The sequence below is a fragment of the Serinus canaria genome, chromosome 15, assembly GCF_022539315.1.
Source record: "Serinus canaria isolate serCan28SL12 chromosome 15, serCan2020, whole genome shotgun sequence".
NCBI classification, from domain to species: Eukaryota; Metazoa; Chordata; class Aves; order Passeriformes; family Fringillidae; genus Serinus; species Serinus canaria.
This window is the reverse complement of record NC_066329.1, coordinates 11,507,399-11,525,453: the sequence shown is the minus strand read 5'-3', so window position 1 is coordinate 11,525,453 and position 18,055 is coordinate 11,507,399. Positions and strand designations below refer to the sequence as shown.

The following is an 18,055-nucleotide window of genomic DNA, read 5'->3' as shown; positions in this document are numbered from 1 at the left end:
CAGACCTCTCTCTGCTCTTGGGGAGGTCACAGCAGCCTCAGCTCCACTGGAGGGTCCTGTCCCCTTCCTATCCCATTTACGCCCATAAAGATGGAACTCCTTGGGCTCTGCCTCAGCTGATGGAGTAAAACCAGTTGTGTGTCCTCTTCTTGCCCAGGTTTGGTGCCTCCAAGAACATTTACACCAGTCAGAGCTGGGACTTCTGTGAGGAGGTAGGTCTGCTGTGGGGTGGTTCAGGGGGAAGCAATGTGACCTTCAGCATGCTTTTTGAACAGTGTGACCTTCAGCAGGTTTTTTGGACAATGTGACCTTCAGCAGGTTTTTTGGACAATGTGATCTTCAGCAGGTTTTTTGGACAGTGTGACCTTCAGCAGGCAGCAGGTCCTGAAGGCAGAGTTGTGATGTGCTGTGTAGTGGGGGCAAGACACTGGTGCTGCCTTATCCCTGCCCCTGTTGGGAGTGGGAGCTGATTTGCCAGTGCTTTCAGCTTGGCAGAGATTTAAGGTTGTAGATCAGTGGTGCAAGTCCTCTCTGCTTAGAAAGAAAGACCATGTGCACGAAATTCCAGCCTTACCCTGGGATTTACCCAGCTTCCCAGTGTGGAGAGCTTCGAGCACAGGAGCAGTCAAAAATTGCAAAACATTTTTCCGGGCTCTAATTTTTCTGGGGAGCATTTTCTGCTGCACCTCTGCTGGCACAGGGGTGACAGTGCCTGTCCTGGCACAGGAGGCCAGTGCCAGGAGGCTGCTGTGGGGCTGACATGCCGTGATCTCCATGATCTCCGTGTTCTCCCAGGTGAGCCGGCACCTGTGCGAGCGCTGGAACATCTCACAGCTCCTCACACCCACAGACCCCACGGACCCCCCCAGCCCTGGTGACCACAGTGCTGAGGTGCTCAGGGCCTCCATCTGCAGCGTGGTGAACGAGAAGCCCAGCGAGTGGGACACACACCTGGACCCCGTCCTCTTTGAGTTCCGTACCTCGGTCAACTCCGCCACCAAGTACAGCCCCTTCTTCCTCATGTTCAACAGATACGTGTGCCTGTCCTCAGAGGTAAGTGCCAGGCCCAGGAGAGCCTTCCAGGAGCTTTGTCCTGCCGTGGTTGCAGAGTAACACCCGAATCTGTGCCTTGCAGGTGGATTTTGTCAAGGACTCCAAAGAGCAGGGGGCTGGCTCCGGTAAGGCCGACAGCCTCCCGCCGTTCACAGCCACAGTGCAGGAGCAGCAGAATGTGGTGAAGGAGATTGTAAGTATTGTGGTGCCTTGAAATCATTTTGCAGGAGGGGTGGCACCTCAGTGTGTGCCAGGGGCAGCAGGAGCAGAGCTGGTCTCTCTGGGCCAGCACCATAGGGGAGCTGTTGCTGGTGGTGCTGCTCAGAGGTGGGTGATGAAATGCGAGGGACTGACTTGCCCCATCAGGCTAATGAGAGCTGTGTCCCAGCCTGCCCAGCTCCCTGCCTTGTAATCTGCATCCCAAATCAGCCGAGGGAGTCTCTCCTTAGGCAGGGGCAAGAAGCCTTCAGGGAGATGCTGTGTAACTGCAAAGGTTTAAAGTAGCCCTGCTCCCAAATGTGAGGAGGTTTGGGTTACCATGAGGAGTAGTGGCCCAGTGGGCAGGGATATGGGCTTGGAGGGCAAAGTCAGCATGCAGCTCCTGACTGTCTCTGATGTGCTGGCTGACCTTGGGCAGCTCATTTTGTCTCTCTAGTCCTTGGTTCCCTCACTTGAAAAATGACCTCAGCATCCCCTGTGAAGTGTTTGGTGAGCTGTGTGCCAAAAAAACACAGACAAGGCTCAAGTGCTTTGTTTGCTCAGTCATTTCATACACTCACTCAGGGTTGTGTGGTTCTCTGTGATCTCACCTGGACTGTGGTTGTTCTTGCCAGAGAATGGCAGGAGGAATATGGGACAGGAGGGAGGAGGGCCTGGGAACTGGATATGTAGGATCTGATCCCTTTGGCAGCTCAGGTTCACTAGTTCAGCTCCCCTTTTGTGAAATGGAGTTGCAGATCCTGGCACAGGGCAGTGAGAGCTCTGTCCTGTCCCTAAGGGAGCCTCTGCTGTTGGGATCACCGGCTCTCTCCTGCATCCAGGCAGGGATTGGGGCTGTAATTAACAGGAGGTGATAAAGCTTCCCTGGGCTCTGTGGCACTCCAGCCTAGATCCCCTTCTGCCCTCTACTGACTGTCAGCTCTGGGTACGGCCGTGGAATTGCAGTTTCACATTGCAAGGTCTGCTGGTTTGAGTGGTGAGAACAAGGCTGGAAAGTCCCTGCCGAGTCCCTCCCTTGCCCCAGGTGCATCCAGCTTTGACACTGCCAGCTCTCACTCACTCTCAGCCTCTCTTACAAGTAGAGACCGTGGGAGCTGGCCCTGCTCAGTCTGGAGAAGACTGAGAGGGGATCTCATCAATCCATAGAAATATCTCTGAGGGGTGTCATATGATTGTGCCAGGCTCTTCTCAGTGGTGCCCAGTGACAGGATGAAGAGGAATGGCCATAAACTAAACCACAAGAAGTTCCACCTCAACATGAGGAAGACCTTCTTTCCATTAAGTGTGGCAGAGCACTGGAACTGCCCAGGATGGCTGTGGATTCTCCCTCTGTGGAGACATTCCAAACCCACCTGGAAGTGTTCCTGTGTCACCTGCTCCAGGTGACCCTGCCTGGACATGGGGTTAGCCTGGATGATCTCCAGAGCCAAGGATTCCAACCCTAGAGATTCTGGGATTTGCTGAGCTTGTGTCAGAGCTGAGCTGGTTGCTGAGGGACACCTCGAAGCCCAACCCCTCTGTTCTCTTGACAGGTGATCTCCAACATGACCACGGCCTGCAAGCGCGAGCGCAAGGGCGCGAAAAGGAAAACTCGGGGCCTGCCCTCTCTGGCCTTCAAGGTGGAAGATAGCGTGTTTGGGGGCAGCCCTGCCAGCTCCCTGAAGAAGCTGAAGAAGGGCCAGTTTGTGTCGTTCCAGATCGAGACGATGCTGCCCCCTGAGCAGAGCATGTCTGGAGGGAAGAAACCCAGTTAACCCTGGGCGTGCCGGGGGTCCTGCGGCGCGCCAGGGACAGCACCGACTGTCCCCAGGGTTTGTGGCCCGGCTGCGTGGGAGGGCAGGGTGCAGACGTGCCTGCTCTGTCCTGGGAGAAAGGAAGGGGAAGGTTCAGACGGGGGGGGTCTGTTCAGTCCCTTCCTGGTCCGGGTTTGCCCTTGGATCATCCCTCGGACCGAGGGAGGTGGCACTGTCCTCGTTTCAGTTTGGCAGGGAGAGACTCGGTCCTGCCAAAAAGCTCCACCTTGACTGTGGCTTGGAAGTTGCCCTTTGGGAGGGATTGGGTGCAGACCAAAGCCCAGGAGTGATCTGGGTGTGGGTGGAAGGGAAGCAGAAACCAACCTGGCTTAGCCACAGACAGTGTTTCCTGCAGCTTAAAAGTGTTCCTGCTGTGAGCCCGAGCCAGGAATAGTCACTCCAGGTCTGACTTTGTTCCTGGTGGATGTGGGAAGGGCTTGAAGTGAGAGATTTTCTTTTGTTTTTTTAATGGTTTGTTTTAAGCACTTATTAGCAGAAATAAAATCAGCAACAGAATGTGGTATTTTTGGTTTTGGTTATCCAGGCAGAGAAAAATGAATTTGTCTTTTGTAAAGTCATCAATCTGTTCTCTCCAGGAATCCTGACATCTGTGCCTGTGCTAGTGAGGGTCACAGGGGCGTTTTTAAGCCCAACACTCTGAAAAAAACTGGAAATTTTGGGATAATGACACTGCCCTTCTGTCACCTGTATAGCCCACCTGGATGCATGGATGCTGTCCAGGGAAGAGCCTGAGCCCTTCCATTCCTTAAAAGTTGGAGTCGGAGGTGAAAGGGAAAATAATTTACAAGCTGGATTTCTTGAAAGTGGATTCCTCTGTGTTAGGGGTTAATTAAACCCTAGTCAAGTCCCTCTTGAGGGGTTAATTAAACCCACTGAGCCCCTGTTTAAGGATTAACTTAAAATATTATTTCGAGCTCTTTTCCCGGTTGCTTTTGAGCCAACTCCTGTGTTGTATTTTCCCTCTCTACTGCAGAAATAACATGGGACCAATAAAATAATTTTAAAATTTAAAAACATGTATATTTGGGGAGGATAAAAAGCCTTCTGAGGTGGGGAAAATTCCGGGGCTGCCTTTGCCGCCTCGGGGCGGGGTTTACCGGGACAGGGCGGAGCGGGGGGACCGGGGACCCCCAAATTCGGGGTTCTGTGGGGGGTCCCCGGTGCCGCTGCTCGGTCCGGCCGTGGGCGGGGCCGGGCGCGCGCCGCAGGAGAGGGCGGGGCTGGAGGCGGGGCCACGGCAGGGCCACGCCCAGCACCGACCTTGTTCCCGGGACGCGCCGCCGCCGGTCGGAGCGGGCTGATCCCGTCGATCCCCGACCCGCCGCCGGTAAGACCCGTCCGGGCGGGCCGGGGCTGAGCTGCTCGGAAGGGGGAGCCGTGTGTGGGTGTCCGGCCGGGCTATGGGGGGCTCGGCCCTTCCCTGGTGTCTCCCCCGCCTCGGGGCGTTCTCCTGCGCGGGGAAGGCGGGATGCGAGTGGGGACCTTGGGCGGCTCTAGCTCGGGGGCTGGGGACACTGCTGCGGGTGGTGGGGAGCTGCGGTGGCTGCCTCCTACTCCTCCTCCTTCTCCTCCTCCTCCTCTTCCTCCATGGGCCGGATCCGCGCAGCTTTGCAGCGGATGGCAGCAGCGAGCACCCTGGGAAGCGTGTGCTGCTCCTCCCTGGCACCGCTGCTCTGCTTTGCGTCCATCCCTCCTTCCCCACCCACCCCGTAAACCCCCGTGCTTCCCCAGATTGTAGCCTCTGCCCTGTTTTCCTACGCTTTGTAGCTTTTTATCCCATTTACCCGATCACCGAGCAGCTCTTGCCCAAGGGCGCAGCTTGTCCAGCGCCGAGGGCTGCCCTTGGTCCCGGCGGTTTGGTGTCGGGCGCTGCGGTCACACAGGCCGGAGTGTGGCCGACACATGGCACCCTTAGTGCGGTGCCTTCCGCACTGTGCACCGTCACCAGCTGCTGACCCAGCACAAATTTCAGGATCGGGCACCTCCCTCTTGCCAACGCGTGGCTCCTCAGGGCATGGCACCGGAGCAGGTGAGCGGCTCGCTCGGCTTAGGGCAAGTCGAGCTTTCTGCCCTTTGCCGGGTCCGTTCAGAGCCTGCCCCGCCATCGCTGCTGCCGGACAGACCGGGCGGCAGCAAGGGCAGCGTCCCGCCCGCCCCGGAGCCTTCCTCTCCCGTGGGACGCAGCCGTGGAATTCCAATCCCTTTTTAATTTCCTCTCGGGATTTTTGTTGTGTCATTGAACTGCATGCTGACTCCACGGCGAGTACAGTGGGTTATCCCGACTTAATATCCCAGAGGGCTGGGGACAGTAAGGTGTGGCAAGCTGCGGTACATATGGTTTAGTCTTATTTTAATGGGGAGGATCCGTTATAGAGCTGAGCTGCTCCCCTGTCTTCTACGGTTTTGACTGCTTGGTTTCAACTTTGTCCTGGGAAAGGCGGGCAGGGACTCTTGGATTATGACTGTCCAAGTTTAACACCTCCACAGCTCCGTAGCACAGGACACGTGGCTGCACGGATGTGATAGCAGCACTCAGCAGCCGCCACAGCCAGATTCCCATCGGGATGTGCAGATTCCTGATTTGGGATTCAGGATGCGTGAAGGCATCCGAGAGAGAACCTTGCCTTCCTTTGTGCTGCTCATTTAATGAAATACCTTTGGGCGTGTGCAGCAGAGGAGGGAGGTGCAGATAGTGGTGTCTGCAGTCAGGATGGGTTGGTGGGGAACTGGCACGGTTGCCCCCCCATCCTGCTTCCTTTTCCCTGCCTCATCCCTGGGGTAAATAACCCTGTCCCACTCTCTCACCCCGCAGCAGAGGCCAACATGAGCACGTCCTTGCTGTGTTAGGGCTGCCCTTCCCCACGTCAGAGCCCCCAGCCCGGCGGCGAGGATGCGCGCCTGGAAGGCGGTGGCCAGCACGCTGGCGCTCAGCGGGGCCGATGTGGTGGTCACCACGCTGCTCTACACCCACGGCCAGGGCGGCCGGAATGTCCTGCAGGACTTGCGGCACTTCAACATCTTCAACTCGCTGCTGGACATCTGGGGGGGCTGCCTGTACCGCAGCTGTGTGCTGCTGGGTGCCGCCATCGGCGTGGCCACCAACACGGCCTATGGCCCCCGGCGCCTCAGGGCATCGCGGACCTTCATCGCCGTCGTCTGCCTCCTCATGGGCATCTACATGATGGTGAAGCTGCTGCTCTACTCGGAGGTGCGGAAGACCATCAGGGACCCCTGGTTTTGGGGGCTCTTTGCCTGGACCTACGTGGCGCTGGCGGCCACCTTCGGGCTGTGGCAGCTGCTGGCCTGTGTCACCTCGTCCCGCGAGGCGCTGGGGCCCAGCTCCGAGTCCCGCGCTGAGGTGGAGGAGAGCTGTGATGGTGGCACCTCGAGGGACAAGAGGGAGGAGGCAGCAGGTCCCACCATCCATAAACTGCTGTCCTACACTAAGCCAGATGCCTTCTTCCTGGGCATTGCCTCCTTCTTCCTCCTCGTGGCCGCCCTGGGTGAGTGAAGGGAGCAGGCAGGCCGTGGTGTGCCCCCATTCCCACCAGGAGGGATGGGGGGGCCATAGTCATGGGGCATGGAAGCATCCTTGGATTACTTTTTTGGGTGTGCTGGGTGGCACCTGCTGCATGGGGTGGGTGAAAAATGCAATGGGGCAAAACCAAATGCAATAGGGGATAAAATACTCTGTGAGTGCAACGACCCTACTGTGTGATGGCTGAGTACCTCTGGGGTGGGGATGGGGTTGTCCACAGGCTGTCACAGTTGGGAATACAGATCCTGTGCCAATCCCATGCAGTGGGGCTGAGCCCCCATGTCCTGTGCTTGTCCTGCAGGAGAGACCTTCCTGCCCTACTACACGGGGCTGGCCATCGACGGCATCGTGGTGCAGAAGAGCATGGATCGCTTCTCCACAGCAGTGCTGGTCATGTCACTGCTCGCCATAGGAAGGTAATGCAGGGGCTGGACCCTGGCAAGGAGTTTGGGGTTTACCCACAGGAGCTCATGGTGATGGTGGGCACAGGCACCCCCCACTGCTCCAGTTTGCTGCCAGGCCCCAGGGATGTGCTGTGAATTCTCTGAGCAGAGAGGCCATGGCTGGCAGTCACGAGGCCTTTGTGTGGCCCTTCATGTCCATCTGCTGGAGGTGGGGGAGCAGGAATGGACACAGGGAATGGGTTCCTTGGGGAGTGCTGTTCCAGCAGTGCTGCGTTCCTTCCCAAAAGTTGTGACTGCCGTGGTTAGGACCAGCCACCACTGTGTGGTGGCACTCAGGAGAGGTGTGGGCTGGTGATAAGTGGTGTCAGCACTGCCCAGGCCCTTGGCCAGGCGTGGGGGTGTTGGTGTGGCTGAGAGGGTTTCGTGTCCATGGCTCTATAACGTTTCTTATCTGCAATTAGCTCATTTGCCGCAGGTATCCGGGGCGGCGTTTTTACGCTCATCTTTGCACGGCTGAACATCCGCCTTCGGAACTGCCTCTTCAGGTCCCTGGTGTCTCAGGAGATGAGTTTTTTTGATGAGAATCGCACAGGTTGGTTCCTCTCTCCCCTGGATTTGCTCTAACTCCTCGATCCCATCCCATATTTTTTCCCCTTGGCTTGCTCTACTGTCATACAGCAGACTGGGGGCAGCCAGAGGCAGCACCCACGTGCTCGTGGTTAGAAATAGAGGCAGAAAGCTCTTCCCTTTCTGTTGCCTCCCACTGTGGGGATGTCCCATTGCCACCCATCAGCCCGGCATCCAGAAGTTCCACCCCCAAAACTCCCATTTCCTTCCTCCCATCAGTGCCTATCGATGGGCTGCTCTCCAGCTTTGCTTCTGTCTCTGAAACCTCAGATGTGTGAGGCTTGCAGGGTGTGCTTGTTGCTTTCCCTGCTTCCAGTTCAGTCCTGTCCCATTCCAGGCCATGTGTGCCACTCTGGTGTAACTTGCACACATTTAATTTTGTCTCAGTGGTATTTTTAGTTTTGAGGCTGTTGCTGTATTTAGCAGTCACTGCACAGTGCCTTGGTAGCTGAGGGCAGCAGAGATGTTACTGGAAGTGGGATACAGACAACCCTGGACTTGCACAAAAGCATGGGAATTCAGCTGGACTCAAACACAGGCCAAGGAGTCAGTAGCTCAGTGTGATGTTTGCTGGCTGTAACACTCAGCTCCACCAAAAGGCACCGCCAGAGCTTCATCCCTCAGTAGCTGGACCCATGTCCTCAGGTCCCTCGGGCCAGCTCCAGGCTGTGGACTGTGCGTGGCCTGTGAGCTGCCCTCCAGCACAGGATGCTGCCACAGCCTCCTTTGCTGTCCTACAGCCACCCTTGGTGACCCAGGGATGTAGCTTTATGCCTTCAGGTCCCACCTCCTGCTCCTCATGCATGCAGCAATCCAAGCTTCTCTGTTTTGCTTTGCATCCACAGCGGTGGAGAGTTGCCCCCCTGCCACGCCACCCTTCAGACCCCCAGCTGGTTGGATGGGCAGCTCCATCTGGCCCCTGGCATGGGATGTGGGACACCGTTAGGCAGTGATCTGCAGTGGTGACACGTCCCTGCTCTCCCCTTCCCTGACCCCTCGTTGCTGCAGGGGACGTCATCTCCCGCCTGACGTCGGACACGACCATCGTGAGCGACCTGGTCTCCCAGAACATCAACATCTTTCTGCGCAACGTGGTGAAGGCCACGGGCGTCATCTTCTTCATGTTCAGCCTCTCCTGGAAGCTCTCCCTGGTCACCTTCATGGGCTTCCCCATCATCATGCTGGTGTCTGATGTCTATGGGAAGTACTACCAGGTAGGCAGGAGCAGCTGGCATTGCCACAGTGCTGGGCTGGTCTCCCTGTGAAGCCATCAAGGAGCTAGTGGGTGGCCTTGGGGCCGGTGGGAGTGATGCTTGAGTGTTTTGCTGCCAGCAGTGGGGGCAGGAAGGTGACATTAAACCTATGTGGGCAGACAGGTGTAGCCTGGGCTCTTACCTTGCTTCCTGCTCAGGACTGGAAGCATCTCATGTCTGATAGAAGGGGTGGCTGGGCTGTGGAATGTCTTGTATGCATCTGCCTGTCCTCATGCCATCTCTTCTCCCACTTCGGAGTCACCTGGTGGGGTCCCAGAGCCCGGGGCGAGCAGGGAGATGTGCCACGGGCAGCCTGGCACCCGCTGAGCTCCCTCTGCCTCCCCCTGCTCCCTGCAGAAGCTCTCCAAGGATGTGCAGAGCGCTCTGGCCAAGGCCAACAACACGGCCGAGGAGACCATCTCGGCCATGAAGACCGTCCGCAGCTTCGCCAACGAGGAGACGGAGGCCAACGTGTACTGGCAGAAGCTGCAGCAGGTGTACAAGCTCAACAAGCGGGAGGCCATGGCTTACACCTACTATGTCTGGTCCAGTGGGGTAGGTGGATGGTCCTGGGGCTTCCCTGCGTGGGGCTGGGATGGGCAGGGTGGTCTCTCCAGATCTCAAAGCCCACATGGTTCTCCTCTGCTCCCAGGGAGCTCTGGGGTGAGCCCAGCCCTGCTGTCCGCTGCCGATGATCCCCTGGCTCTCAACCATTGGTTATTTTTATCCATCAAAAAATGCATCCCATTCCACTCAGTGTTGTGTCATTCCCTGGAGCTGCCTGTTTTCCCCTGCACGTGGGGCAATAATTGATAAGAGCTCAAGGTCATGGAGCAGCCCAAGGCTGCGTGGTGCTGCAGTGTGTGCCGGTGCCAGGTCCGCTCCGGGGCTCCGGCTGGGAACAGCCGCGGCGTTGGTTGAGCTTCTGCTCAGGAACCGAGATCTTCTGCGTGTGGGTGGTGGCAGGGGGAGGCTGCTGGGCTTTGGCTTTGGGCTTGTTTTCTTTTTCCACTCCCCCCTGCAAAATGCTTTTTCATTGTTTAACACCAGATGGTTTGGGATTTCTCCAGGGCAAAACCCTCACGTGAGGCTGCCCTTGTCTCTGCACATTCAGGGATTGGAGGCAGTTGCTGGTGAAGGGTCTGTGAGTTATGGTGCCTTCTTTCAGCTGTGAGAGACTTTATGGCTTCCCAAGTCTGGAAACAAAATGGGAGCATTATTTGCATTATTTCTGGGCTCCCAGGTGAAGCTGGAGCATGAGCTGGATTGACACTGATCCTGACAAATCTAAGAAGTCAAAAGCCCTCAAAAAACTGCTCCTGCAGGGTTCACCTAGAAAGAAGACAATGGATATAGCTCAGCCCTGGTAGAGTCTTTCTTGGAGGGAACGCAGGAGCTTAAGGATCTGAGCTATAGAGGAGGCATTTTCCCCCCTGTATTTTTGTCTGTGTGAATTTACAACCTCTTCTGGTCCCACAGGGCACCAGGGCATCGCTGCTTTTTGGAGCACCTGGGCAGCATGGAACAAAACCAGCTGAATAAAAAGGGCTGGTATATTTGTCACATCAGAGCTGATCTGTCTCCTTTCTAGAGTAGGTGGTACCCCCCACAGACTTCAGGTGACAGCTGGGGTTATGCTTCAGGGACTTGTACAGGCAAGGAGGATATTCTGTATTAACTCCTGGCTTGATTTTGTGTTCTAAATTAAAATGTGTCACACTCATATAACGGAAAGTTTATTTTAGTGGTGAGGTGACAGCATGCCTTGGATAATTTGAACATAGATTATTATGCTTGAGGACCTTAGGCTAAGAGAGAAGTTCATGAGATGCTCTGTTATTTCAGATAAATTCTGCCTCCTTGGCTGCTGTCCCTCGGGACTTGTTTTGTTGAAAGATATCTGCCCAGCTCCTTAAATCAGCCCATGTACTTGAGTTGTTTTTCTCATTTCCATGCTCGCTCCTAGGGCTGTCAGCTGCACTGTCAGGCATCCTCAGCTCAGGGCTCAAAGAATAAATGTCAGCACATGAAGTTTGGGCTGTTGTGTGAATAATGACAAATGTACCAAAAATCCATTTGTCCTTGCTGATTCTGGGGTGTTTTCTTGCTTTCAGCTGACCCTGCTGGTGGTCCAGGTCAGCATCCTTTACTATGGTGGGCACCTCGTGATCTCTGGGCAAATGACGAGTGGAAACCTGATATCCTTCATCATTTATGAGTTTGTCCTGGGGGACTGCATGGAGGTGAGTTCCCAGTTTTAGCAGGGAATGCCGGAATGGGTTGGGTTGGAAGGGACATTAAAGCCCATCTCATTCCAGCTCCCTGCCATGGGCAGGAACACCTTCCACACCTTCCCAGGTTGCTCCAAGCCTCATCCAACCCACTCTTGGACACTTCCATGGGTGCAGCAGCCACAGCTTCTCTGGGCAACCTGTGCTAGGGCCTCCCCATACTCTGGGCTACCCCTTCTATCTCCCAGAAGGTCCCAGGGCAGTTGCAGGGATAGATCCAGTGCTGAATTTCCCATGACACATTTCTTTGGTGCTGTGGCACTGCCAGAGGGGGGATTCTCCCCTCTGCTCCCTGTTCCTCCCCTGCTGTGGTCTCACAACTTTCATGTTCCTAAAGCAGCTTGTCCCCCAAAAAGGCAGCTGGGACCAGAAGGGTCAGGCTGGCCCTGCTGAAGGGCAGAGCCCTGGCTGCCTGCCAAGCACATTTCCTGGTGTGAAGAATGAAGGGATTACAAAGCTGCCTGTTAAATTTCAGGCTTCATTAAAAACTTAATTATATTACTTTTTTTTTTTTTTCCTTTCCCTGGGATAGGCTGCAAGCTGCTGCATTGGCAGCACATTAGCAAGATGGGATTGTGGGTGGGATGGTAGAGCCCACCCAGGGCTGCCTTCTCCTTGCAGAGGCATAAACTTGGCTAATCCAGGCAGGAATGATCCAGTTGAGGTTTCCTCACAGCCAAGTGTGGTTTTGGTGGTGCTTCAGCCTCAGTGCAGGGGCAGAGCAGAGCTGGAGGCAGCCTGCCTGGCTCTCACCATCTGCTCAGATGACTGCAGCCTCTGCTGGGGTTTCCAGGCTGTGGTTTTGGTGTGGATTTAGTTTGGTTTGGGGTTTTTTTCCCCCTCCTGCTGGGAGGGGCAGTTACAGTACAAACTGTTCTGCAGCTCTGGGTTTAGTATTGAAAAGCACCCTTTCCCTGGGCTGTCCATGTATCCCTTCCATGCCCAACAGAGGAGAGAGAGTTTTCTTGCCCTGTGTCTGATGCCTGCAGTCAACATCAGGCGATGGGAGACTTGGGAATGCTTCAGCCATTCCCCTTTGGAGTGGCACTGGCTGATTTCCCCATCACCTGGCAGGGTCTCACTGCTGCCTCTTCCCTTGCAGTCCATCGGCTCCGTGTACAGCGGCCTCATGCAGGGCGTGGGAGCTGCTGAGAAGGTCTTTGAGTTCATTGACCGCCAGCCCACCATGGTGCACGACGGCTCCCTGGCCCCAGATCATGTGGATGGCAAGGTGGAGTTCAGGAATGTCACCTTTTCCTACCGCACTCGCTCCACCACCCAGGTCCTCCAGGTGAGCCCCATGGGCACTGAGCACTCCCACGTGCTGCTGCTCCATCCTGGCCAGGAGCAAACCCCAGCCCGTGGGGAGTGTCAGCTGCCTGTCAGAGATGTGTAAAGGCAGGCTCAGTGCTTGCTGGAAAACAGATTAAAAGGAGCAGCGGGTGTTTAGGGCCGGCCTTCCTTACAAGGAATGAGATTTATTAATAAAACCCTTGTTCCCTGCTCAGGCATTAAACATGTCAGCGTGGTACAGGGCTTTGTGCCAAGCTGCCTCAGACTGTTTCTGTGGGAGAGGGGCTGGGATCATGAGACAGGGGGAAGCAGCAAAGAGGTCAGTTTGCTTTTTAGAGGACCTGCTACATCAGCAGGCAAGTCTGAGGCAATTTGGAGGCTTTTCGCTTCCTCAGAGCCAGGAGAAATGGCTGATGGGGCACATCACCAAGGCAGAGGGGCACTCTGGCCAGATTCTGGCTCCTTCTCTTGTGTAGTGCCCCAGGACGTTGAGAAAAGGCTGGACCTGAGCATGTTCTCCCATCCATGTTGCAGGACGTGTCCTTCACCCTGCACCCTGGCAAAGTGACAGCGCTGGTGGGTCCTTCAGGGAGTGGGAAGAGCTCCTGTGTCAACATCCTGGAGAACTTCTACCCCCTGCAGGATGGGCAGGTGCTGCTGGATGGGCGTCCCATTAACATGTACGATCACAAGTACCTGCACTCCGTGGTACGAGCGACTGATACCTGTCTTCTGGTTGGGACACCTGTGTTCTGCTTAGCCCACTTGCCACCTGCAGGGCTCTGAGGGGATGCATGGCACTGCTGCACGTTGCTTTGGATTTGATCTGGCAGCTCCAGAAATGTCCAGAAAGCTGGAGGCTGGAAGTGGTCCAAGAAATGAATTTGGATAATTTGTGGGGGCGGAAGGGAAGGGGATGGAGGGTGGTTTCAAGGGGAAGGGGAAGCCTTCCAAAAACAGAACAAAAACCATCTTTTGTTTGGTATTTTTTGGCCAACGGAGTAGAAATATGTTTTTGGCTGTTGGATTAATTATCATCTAAATTGGGTTTGGAAAAAGAGTTTTGTATTCCTCCAGCAATTTCTGCCTTAAGATCTTAGAGCAATTCTCAGCTAATGGGGAGTTAAACCTCTCAGGATCCTGGCAGCAGCTGGAGCACCAGAAGGGCTGGTGCTTTGCCTAGGAGAGGGGTCCGGGCCCCTCAGCTCTCATCTGTGTGTCAGCACAGATCAGCCTTCATCTCTGCAAGTAACTGCCTCCTTTGTTTGCCCCCAGAGCAAATGGCCTCAGCAGTCAGCAGGAAAACCTGAAAACAATTGATCAGAGACAGGCTGGAAAGCCAAAGTCACTGTGACTAATTTACATTCCCAGCCCGTACAGAGCGAAAATCAAAGGCCAAGCAAATCTTTCAGTTTAGAAAGCCTGGTGTGGTGTTAGGGGCATGGGGAGAACTCAATTAAAATATGACCACGTCTCCCTGGCTCTCTCATGCACAATTCTGAGTACTAGTTTGAAAGGTTTGATATATTCCAATATCAAGGATTTGATAAAGCAGCTGAACGTGACAGTGAGCAGCCATGGCTGTAAGGCAGGACAGGGAGACTGTTGCTAAGCAATTAAGGAATTGCAGCAGTTACCTCCCTAACTTGCTCATTTGGGATTAAAAGATGCAGGAGGGCTCATTCACACGGCCCAAGTGTGACTACTGGCCTTGAAAGGAAAATCAGCAAGGGCCTGGGAGAGGGTCTCTCCAGCTTGACTTATCCCAGCAACTGGTTTTCCATTCTGGGAAAAGCAAACAGCGATGGGAATAACAGATCTGGAGCAAAATCACAGCAGGCTTTAGGGGGGGAAGCCCATCCCAGATGCCAATGTCCCAGCATTGCATCAGGTTTCTCCCCTGCAAAATGGCTTTCCAGCAGAAGATGCAAACTGGGCATGCTGACATTGGCATCCTCACTGGAAGCTCACCATGAGCACTTCTCTATCTTGGTTAATGACATTTCTATATCTTGGAATATCTATATATCATATCTATGTCTGTAGCAGGAACAAATATCAATGGTCTGAGATCATGCAGTGCATCTTCTGCTCCTGACCCCTGCTCTCCCTTTGCTTCCTGCAGATCTCCCTGGTGAGCCAGGAGCCCGTGCTGTTTGCCCGCTCTATTGCAGACAATATTTCCTATGGCTTGGCCTCAGCCTCCTTCGAGTCAGTGGTCCAGGCTGCCCAGAAGGCCAACGCCCACAACTTCATCACCGAGCTGCAGGACGGCTACCACACAGGTACCCACCCGCCGCTGGGCCTGCCAGCTGCACATCCTGCCAGCTCCTGGTCTTCATTTTGACCCCTCCCTCTCTCCCTTGACCCAACAGAGGCAGGCGAAAAGGGAGCTCAGCTGTCAGGTGGGCAGAAGCAGAGAGTGGCGATTGCCAGGGCCCTGATCCGAGCCCCTCCAATCCTCATCCTGGACGAAGCCACGAGCGCGCTGGATGCGGAGAGCGAGCACGCGGTGAGTGGGTGCCCTGGCTGTTTGGGACAAAGAGGGCTTGGAGGACAGACTGTAGCCTCAGTTTCCAGCCAGTGGACAAACTTATACTTGCTATGGTGCTATCAGAGGGTTGAGTGAAGCGCTAATTTCGTAGCAGGAATTTGATTCCGATGCTCTTGTAGCCACCAGGAAAGGAATAATTCCATGCTCACAGCAGCCAGTGCCTGACAAACATGATGAGGTAGGGATCTTTGCTGAATTTTTTCAATGTGGAAGGTGTTAATGGCATACAGAGACTCTGTGCTGCCTTTTAGGATTTTAGGACAGGATACAGAGGAAGACTGTATAAAATGCTGCAAGGAGAGTAGGAGTGCCTGAGCTCAAATCCCAGCCAAGGCACCAAGGAAGCCACACTTGCAGGAAAAGCCTTGAGCATCCTGTAAACTGGTTTATCTGTCTGGAAGTTTGGCAATGACACAAGGGAAAGCCTGTTCAAGGTTGGGATTCAAGGATGTGCCTCCAATCCCAGAGGACAAATCCTGCTGGGGCAGCACAAGTATCTGACCTTGGAGCAGCTTGCTGCCTCACAGGTCGTCAGTCACGTGTGTGGTACCTGATACCAGCCCAGGGTTGGTTTTGGCTACCCAGGGGTGTCAATGTGACATGTGCCTGATGGCCACCTGCCTGCCTTTAGACGTCAGTGCTATTGTATCTTGACTGGAAAAAAACCTTCTCTTGCCTTGCCTTGATACACTGAAGAAAAAATTCTGCTTTTCTGAGCAGCTGCATTCACCACGTATTCCTGCGGTCTCTGCCAGCACCACGTGGCCTCCAAATTTGGGGCCCAGTTGTAACAAGTCCCCAGCTTGCAGGATTAGTCCTGTGCTGCTCACCTGGCTGGACTGAGATGGTCTTTGGGCTGCAGCCAGGAGCTGGGCTGGACATGCTGGTGCTGGTAGTGCTGCAGGGAGTAGAGGAGAAGACATCTCCTGTCCAGAGGTTCCTGGACAGAGACCACAAAGCTGCCGGTCTCCCAGTGCCCGGGCACTAACGCCTTTTCTCCCCGCAGATTCAGCAGGCGATTTACGGCGACTTGCAGAACCACACGGTGCTTGTCATAGCTCACAGGCTGAGCACTGTGGAGAGGGCACACAACATCATTGTGCTGGACAAGGGCCGCGTGGTGCAGCAGGGCTCGCACAAGGAGCTGATGGAAGAAGGAGGCCTTTATTCCAAGCTGGTGCAGAGACAGATCCTGGGGCTGGAGGGGGGCGGCACGGACAGTGGCCAGCCCGCAGCCCGGGGGGACGCGGCCAAGGCGCCCGGGGGGCTGGAGGAGGAGTTCAGGATAGACCATTCCCTGCCGGCCGCGGCACAGGACGATTTCACCAACGCTGCCGCGCCCAAGTGAGGGCGGCCGGCGCTCGGACGCTCCCTGGGATGGAGGTGGCAGAACAGCTGGGATGGAGGTGGCAGAACAGCTGGGATCGAGGTGGCAGAACAGCTGGGATCGAGGTGGCAGAACGGCGCCGCTGGCTCGCCTCACGTCACACACCCTGCACACCCAAACACACACCATAGAGCTTCCTGCAGGACGCCTGCCGGCCGGCAAAACAGGAATTCACTCGAGGGAGCTGGGTCTTTAGCAATTCTCTGCATTTCTACTGGGTTTCTTTTCTTACTTCCAATAACTCCTCTCGACTGGGACTTTTCTCCCATCGATCTGCATGTGTAACTGCTATTAACTGTAATGGATGTTAAATGCATGCATGGGGGGGAAGGTTGAAAACCCCTCCAGGAATTTCAGGGGGTGGCTTTTGTGGCTGGATAGAAAAATGGTGACTGTAAAGCAAGGTCCTGCTCCTTCTGTCAATTCATGGGGCTAATCCAAAATTGGCTGAAGCCTGTAAGGAGTTCCCTTTGGCTTTGGTGAAAACTGGATCACTCCCATGGAGCTGAATGCCGGGAGAATTTTGCACTGAGTGCCTGCAGGCTCAGGCTCTCAACCATTGCTGCTGAGCTTGTATTATGTAGTATCCATCCTTGCTGGGACAAGCCAGGGGACCGGGAGGCAGATGTTACTTTCTGATTTGCTCTTGGTGCTTGGTGGGTGTTTGTTTTTAAGGATGAAACGTTTTACCATAACTGGGTTAGGTTTTGGGGGTTGGGGTTTTTTTTGTTCGATTTGTTTGTAGTTTTTTAACGTTATTTGTGTGCACTGTGCAATGTCTGTCTGGCTCCAGCATCCACTGAAAACTGGTCTGTTACTTCAGAATTTTTTTTAACTCACAACCCCGGTGCTGGTGTGAAAACAAACCACTACTAAAGACAGGCAAAAAACACTAAAAGACAGCACTTTATAAATCCCACCAAAGCTTTGTTCAGCTTCAGGCCATGCTAGCGACTTCACTGCATGGGAAATCCGTTCTGTCACGTTCCTTGAAGTCCAGCTTCAGCTGCCTGAACTTAATAATGTGTTTCTTTGAATATAATTTATTTTAGTATGAGGGATAGAAAGAAATGTGTTGCTCCTAGCCCTTTGGGGTAATGGCTCTGGCTTAGTAGTGTTATCCTGCTATAGATTGGTGAAAAATCCTATGCAGCCAGGCAAGTGCTGTTTTAAAAATAGCATTTCTAGGGGAACACTGACTTCAGACTCTGCATAGTAAAGAAATTCTCTCAAGCACTTTAGCTCTCATGTTTTCTGATACTTGAATGCTGCTGCATTTTCTTTTCCAGCAGGTTTGCATTTTTGTTATTGGCAATGTTTTGTTTTCATTTAGTGATGTTTTACAAACTCTAAATTTAGTGTCCTTGAGGAGGGATGCTCAAAAAAAAAAATAAAATACTACCTCTGCCACTCAACATCGAGCTGCTCTGGTTGGGGGTGTTTTTTGCTTTCTGGGTTTTCAAGGTAATGTTCATCTGACACCACAGCTGAATGCAGCTGCTCCTGCACGTGTTCTGGGAATGACTAGAGGAACCCACAGAGAAGGAGGTATGTAAAACACTTCAGCATCTGATAATGGCTGTGAGCCCAGCAGTCGGGAGAACTCATTTCCACCCCGGATC

At 54.4% G+C, this 18,055-nt stretch overlaps 1 protein-coding gene across 3 annotated transcripts; it reads left to right on the top strand.

Annotated features, from left to right (window-relative positions):
- The first annotated feature begins 4,320 nt into the window (after positions 1-4,320).
- ABCB9 (ATP binding cassette subfamily B member 9) lies at positions 4,321-17,854 on the top strand. Of its 3 annotated transcripts, XM_018916761.3 has the most exons (13): positions 4,331-4,413; positions 5,059-5,115; positions 5,899-6,589; positions 6,926-7,040; positions 7,490-7,620; positions 8,664-8,869; positions 9,266-9,463; positions 11,023-11,151; positions 12,302-12,490; positions 13,027-13,200; positions 14,618-14,777; positions 14,868-15,004; positions 16,053-17,854. In XM_018916761.3, the coding sequence occupies exons 3-13, from the start codon at positions 5,977-5,979 to the stop codon at positions 16,392-16,394; spliced, it is 2,394 nt and encodes a 797-aa protein (XP_018772306.2). In that variant the 5' UTR covers positions 4,331-4,413; positions 5,059-5,115; positions 5,899-5,976; the 3' UTR covers positions 16,395-17,854. The 3 variants fall into 3 exon arrangements, with proteins under 3 accessions (XP_009090711.2, XP_018772306.2, XP_050836609.1); XM_009092463.4 differs by lacking the exon at positions 5,059-5,115 and having other exon boundaries at positions 4,321-4,413; XM_050980652.1 differs by having other exon boundaries at positions 4,332-5,115.
- The last annotated feature ends 201 nt before the right edge of the window (positions 17,855-18,055 follow it).